Source organism: Arachis hypogaea, chromosome 13, assembly GCF_003086295.3.
Source record: "Arachis hypogaea cultivar Tifrunner chromosome 13, arahy.Tifrunner.gnm2.J5K5, whole genome shotgun sequence".
Lineage (NCBI taxonomy): Eukaryota > Viridiplantae > Streptophyta > Magnoliopsida > Fabales > Fabaceae > Arachis > Arachis hypogaea.
The window spans coordinates 143,112,002-143,118,066 of NC_092048.1; the positions used below are offsets into that span (position 1 = coordinate 143,112,002).

The window sequence follows — 6,065 nt, forward strand, 5'->3', positions numbered from 1 at the left end:
TCCACTTTCTAGTACCCAACCCATTGGTGAGAAACATTATGGAGATGATGAAGAGGCCATGGAAATTAGTATATAAGCATACCTTAGGAGAAAAGGGAATTTTTGTGCCAATTGGCTTGTCAGAAGAAGTATAACACAGCAACACGTCACGGATCTAAGTTCTATTTAAAGGTCTGTCACTGGTCAATGGATTGCTGCATGCACAAGACGTGATTCGAATCCTCTACATTTGCTTTAGTGGACAAGTAAACTGACCACTCGATCAACCCAACTTAGTTTTAACCCTTGGATGAGAGTGGCTTCTTTTTTTTTTCTTTTGGGCCTAGGCCCCAATGTATCACCAAAAGAAAATGACAAAATGACACAAAAAGTTGTCGTGATTTTGTCCCTATATGCTGCAAGTTGTTCTTTGTTCTGTTCTTTGAAAATGCCTTTTGTCCTTACTCCCTAGAATCTGATTGATATGTCCCTTTAAGTCTTCAAGAGTCGGTCCAATTCAATTCAAATTTGCATGTCGAGGTGAAATAAGAATCTTTGTTTTGTATACAATATTGGCATCTTCTTGCTTCTAATAACAATAATCCCCCTCTCCCATGAATTATGAAAGAATCGACACATAAAATTGCAACTTGGATTCTTAAGAATTTCTTTTCATCAAAATAATGTGTAGTTACAATAGCCATAAACAACACAAAATCTTATTCAATTAGGTAGAGTTGACTACATAAATCAAACGACACAATATTGACACATAAATCTCCTGTGACCACATTGACCTCGTGTAGTTACGATAGGTATCTTCCATGAAAATTTAAGCAGAGAAATCCTAAGCCTATATAGCATTAGAATATATGGAATATAATAAGATAAAGTGAAGTTGGAGTGTAATCCTACGCTGGACTCCACAAAGTAGCACTTCCTTCGAGTGAGGAACCTGTTTAGTCACACATTCTATCAGATTATCACAACATACATTGTAGAAATATATAGAACATTTATTTAGTTTGTCTTCCTAAACTTACACAGCAATAATAGCTACAACATCAACAATGAAGTGAAATCCAAATTAATGAGAAATTCAAATAAGCTAACACCGCCATTGGATAATACATATCTCACTGTACAATGCACGCGCGCTATTTAACTAATAATAATTTTCCATGTCTCTAGAGAATCAAATCAAGATGAAATATCTTTCAGCCAAGATGATGATGATACACACGCCATTCAAAACCATCATAAACCCATAAACAGAACAATGATCGGCCCAGAAAGTATGGTTAGGATTGAAGATGATGAATGAGGAACTTCCCCAGCCACTTATTTTTGGTGGTGCCAGGCTGTGTGAGGTTTCATCAGTGCATGTATCATCTCTCAAAAATTCTAAAGCTTGAGGGTGAGATCTGGAGATGTTGATGCTTTTGGTTGAGCAGGTGGCATAGGAGAATAATTAGTATTGGATGTTTGAGCATGTACCATGTTAACACCGGCTTGCTGCCCGACCTGTCGGAAACTGCCTGGCCAAAATAGCCCAACATCTTCATCTTCCATGAATATTGGTGATCCAAAATGGTTTCTCTCAAATTTTGCACCCGCTCTCAAATCAGGAGCCCTCAATTGTGGCATGGGTCTTTGGTGCATTGCAGAATGAGCTTCAATGCCAAGAGACCGGAAAGGTGAACCATGAAGAGGCAGAGATGCTAAGCTTGTATACCTCTCGGTGAACATGCCCATTCGCATTGCCCGCTTTGCCATTGTCCTCTCCCTTTTGTGAGCATTCTGGTGACCCCCAAGAGCCTGTGAGCTAAAGAACTTCCTCCTGCAGTAATTACAAGAGAACACCCTGGGAGTTGCTGATCCTGAAGCAAAAGCTTCTGGTCCCACTTCACTGCTAGCATCACTAGTACCCTTTAACTCGCCGTCACTCGCATTGAAGTTGAGTGTCAAGTCAAGGGTCACGGAGCCGGGATCACCTTCGGCCTTTGTAAGATTTGTAAGACAGGAGGAAGCAGTGGTGCTTTCCTTGTTGAGTTCAGGGGATGTTTCTTGGAGCGATGCGCTCGAAGCTACTTGGCTGCTGCCTTCTGAGTAATTTTCAGGTTCCAAGTTCAAATTTGGAGTCATCATGGTTCTACTAACAGCTAACTTCTTTCGGGGAAAGCAATTAAACAGAGCAAATTCCTCACCGAATCACTGTGGTTATCTTACCATAATACTATCACCTGCAAATATGATGATAACTTATATTATTTGCTACTCAAGGTAGATAATTCTGTTCATGGCTGTAAAATGGAACATAACAGTCCAATCATTTACACACAAGCAACCAGTGCACGGAGAAAATTGAGAAGTAATAAAATTAAAAAATCAGGAGTAGATATGTGATTGTTAGTAGTTTAAATACATAACTATGCTCCTTTCAGTTGGACTACTTTATCATATTTTCATATCATTATCATCATCCTTTTACTATGTAAAGCTCTTTTGATAAAACCTTCACAATAAAGTAGTGTGCTATGTAAGACTTAATGCCCAACTCGGGTCGTTGTAAAACTCAAAACAGCATAATTTACATACAAAACAGATGATAATTAGTTCCACATTGACTCACATGTCCATGTATATGTACACAATGTATGCATATGTTCTAACATTACAGTATTTGATACACCAGAAGATAATTAGTTCCATTTCAAGAAACTTTTTGTTCCCTCTAATTTATCTATTGTACTGTTGTATATTCCAACGCCTCTCTTTAGCAGGGAAAATAAAATCCAAACTCAGCAATAACCGAAATATGAGCAGAAAATGTAAGGCTAAATTATTTTTCAAGAGAAAGATGCCAAAGTAAACTTTTGGTCAGAGTCATTGTGCTAATAGAGAAATGCTTTGCGGAGAAATATGATTGTTCCTTATTGGAGGCCTTGTCTAACAAAAAGATTTGAAGAATTGTAGCAATGAATTGCTACCTTACCCACTTACCCTTTTCTAGCTACCCATCACCACCAGTTAGCTGAACACCCAACAACTCAAGAAACTGACAAATCGTCAGCCACTCTTGTTGCTAGTTAACTCTTTTCTTATGAATACCAATGCCAATCATCACTCTATCAAAAAATAATCACATAATTATCCTTATCCTTCTCACATCACTAATTAAGTTAGAATAGTGTGCTGGAACCTACAGCTTTACACTGAGATAAAAAGCCTCATAGCAGGAAACTTTCAAGACTTCCTCCCAAGATAAAATTAAGAAGATTTCCAAAATTTATGATTATTTGGATCAGATTTGTTTATCTGAACAATCAAGAGGGAATTATCTCCAGAAATTGGACAGATTTTAACTCTCAGTAAATTATCATAGAAACACAAAACTATTCCAACATCACCCATGAGACTATAGCTACCAAGATAACCACGGTTTGGGTTGGTCATACAAGAGATTAAGAAGAAGAAGAAGGAGAAGTGGAAAATGGAAATTACAGAGTTACTAAAATCACTAAACCATATAAAGAGATAAGGGATGTTACTAACACCAAATTGAAAGCTTTCAGTTCATACTTAAAACACAGATCTAATTTCTGATACTCACTTTAGTAGGCACAACCCTTCCCTTTTCTTTACGAAACTGATTATACACAATCACTCATACAATTCATAACAACAGTTTCAAAATTCAAATAAAGAAAGAAAAACTTGCAAAATCCTCAACATGCCAAGAAGCAGGCACAACAAAAATTAGTTGGGCAAGCTAAGACTGGAGCTCCATGAGATCCCAAACCACGCAAATGAAAAGGCGGTGTGAAAAAAGGGGAAAGCAGTGGGAAAAAACACAAAAACAGAAAGAGGAAAGCAAAGTAAGGAAGTAGCATGGAAGTCTTCAAATGCATGTAAGAACTAGAAAAGGAAAAATTAAGGGGGAATAAAATAAAGGGACATGATCAAAAACAAATCTTTAGGCGGTGATATAGGTAAAAAAAAAAAGTACTTACTTACATATAGTACTGTACTGGAAAGAAGAAAAATAAAATCCTGTGCAGGTTATGCTACCAACTTTGAAGTTGGAAGAGAGAATCAGAAAGAACCAAGAAGACGAAAGGGTAGCAATAGCATGCTCCTTTTAGCATTCACCACCATAGTCCATAAAGGGGTGAGTGAAAAACAACTAAAAGGAGATAAGATTAGAGAGAGAGAGAGAGAGAGAGAGAGAGAGAGAGAGAGAGAGAGAGAGAGAGAGAGAGAGAGAGAGAGAGAGAATGATGATGATGATGGAGGAAAGTCAGAGGAGTCAGATAACATGTACTGAGTTGAAGGCACTTGTTTTGTCGAATTTGAGGTTTCTATTTCCTACTAACCCTCCTAACTCCTAAGCCCCCTATTATCAATTTATCAATTATCATCATCGCTTACCCATTACCAGTGTGAATTTGTCCCTTCAAACATAAATAACTATTCTTACAATATATTTAGAAGTGCAGCCATATTAAGTTTATGAAAAAAATAACTATTAAATTAGTTAGTTTTATATAATATTAAAAATAAATTAAATATTACACACACATACATACATGAAAAAGTTTAAAGGATCAGCAGTTTTGTTAAATTTTGGCCAGCATGTAACTAGCAGAAAAAGGTGAGTTAATGGATGAGATAAAATCTCACACCATTAAATCATCATTGATAACTATTTGCTCACAAAAATTGCTAGTTCTATAGCATTGCTCTACATACATATATACATGCATACATAAAATTATTCCGATAATCAATTGAATATTTTTCAAAAATTAAAAAGTAAATTATATTCTATCATATATAATTACATAATAAACCTATTAAGTGTATTTTTATTAGATTTTTTTATTTAAACAAAATAAAGAGAGATTAATATTACTTGATTTTTCTAAACTAATTTTTAAAACATAAATCTCCTATTTTTAATAATATATAAATCGTTTCAGGATTTTGTGTTTTGAATTATATATTAATCGTTACATTTTAGAACGATTTAAGTACTCTTAAGAAATACACGTGAATCGTCCTAAGATACTGAGCTTTTAAAATAACGTAAAATCGTCCTAAAATGTGATGATTTATACGTTTTACACCTAAAATATATTGAAGTAGGACAATTTATACACAAAAGTTAACTCTTACTAATCTAGAGTGATTTATGTAAATATATTTTTAATAATTCATAGTATATATTTTTAATAACCAATAAATCACTCTAAACTAGTGAGGAGGGGTAACTTTTGCATATAAATCGTCCAACTCCAATATGTTTTAGATGTAAAACGTATAAATGATTATACATGATGATTTACGTCAATTTTAAAAGCTCGATACCTTAGAATGATTTATGTGTATTTTTTAAGAGCACTTCAAAATATAAATTATCTTAGAATATAACGATCAACATATAATTTAAAACACAGTTTTGAGACGATTTATATGTTATTAGGAATAGAAAATTTACGATTTGAAAATTAATTTAGAGAAATTAGGTAATATTCATCTCTTTTTATTCTTAAGATTTAATTTAAATACAATAAGTTATTTTTTAATATATTAAATGAATATATAATTAAATTTATCATGTAATTATACACACAGAATTTTGAAACAATGGCCAAATCTTATTTTTGTCTGTGTATAATAATTTGTTGGATTTAATAAAATGAAATAAATAATTGTAAATAATTGTATAAGTTACATTGATTAAGTAGGCGTACTTAAAAAAGGTGCTGCAGTATTTATTGGTGTCCGTGTCCTCTTTGTCTTTGTGAGTGTCTGTTAGGACTTAAAAGAGAGCAAACACCAGAGACAATAATAAAAGCAAGGGTTACCCTACTTTCTCTGTCGTCACTCGCATCCTATCATAATCGCCTCTTAGTCCCTACTATATTATTTAAATAAACAAAATTAGCATAAAGTTAAAGTCGTGCCTTTAATTATTACGTAAAATCAATTAGGTATTAGTACTGGCTACGTATGTATACACAAATAGTATTTGCCCAAGTTCTTTTTCTGGCCAACTCTGTTCATAAGATCATTGTTAATAA

At 34.1% G+C, this 6,065-nt stretch overlaps 1 protein-coding gene across 3 annotated transcripts; it reads right to left on the bottom strand.

The window, feature by feature from the left end:
* Positions 1-974: 974 nt before the first annotated feature.
* Positions 975-4,457, bottom strand: LOC112792503 (zinc finger protein 4). 3 transcript variants are annotated; one of them, XM_025835768.3, is made up of 2 exons: positions 3,993-4,457; positions 975-2,222 (listed from the first exon to the last, which is right to left on the bottom strand). In XM_025835768.3, the coding sequence occupies exon 2, from the start codon at positions 2,125-2,127 to the stop codon at positions 1,384-1,386; it is 744 nt and encodes a 247-aa protein (XP_025691553.1). In that variant the 5' UTR covers positions 2,128-2,222; positions 3,993-4,457; the 3' UTR covers positions 975-1,383. The 3 variants fall into 3 exon arrangements, with proteins under 3 accessions (XP_025691553.1, XP_025691552.1, XP_025691554.1); XM_025835767.3 differs by having other exon boundaries at positions 3,997-4,437; XM_025835769.3 differs by lacking the exon at positions 3,993-4,457 and adding an exon at positions 3,593-3,939.
* Between the last annotated feature and the right edge of the window lie 1,608 nt (positions 4,458-6,065).

Bases quoted from the DNA above. Each gene is read 5' to 3' on its own strand.
- LOC112792503 (XM_025835768.3), bottom strand. From the start codon at position 2,127: ATGATGACTCCAAATTTGAACTTGGAACCTGAAAATTACTCAGAAGGC.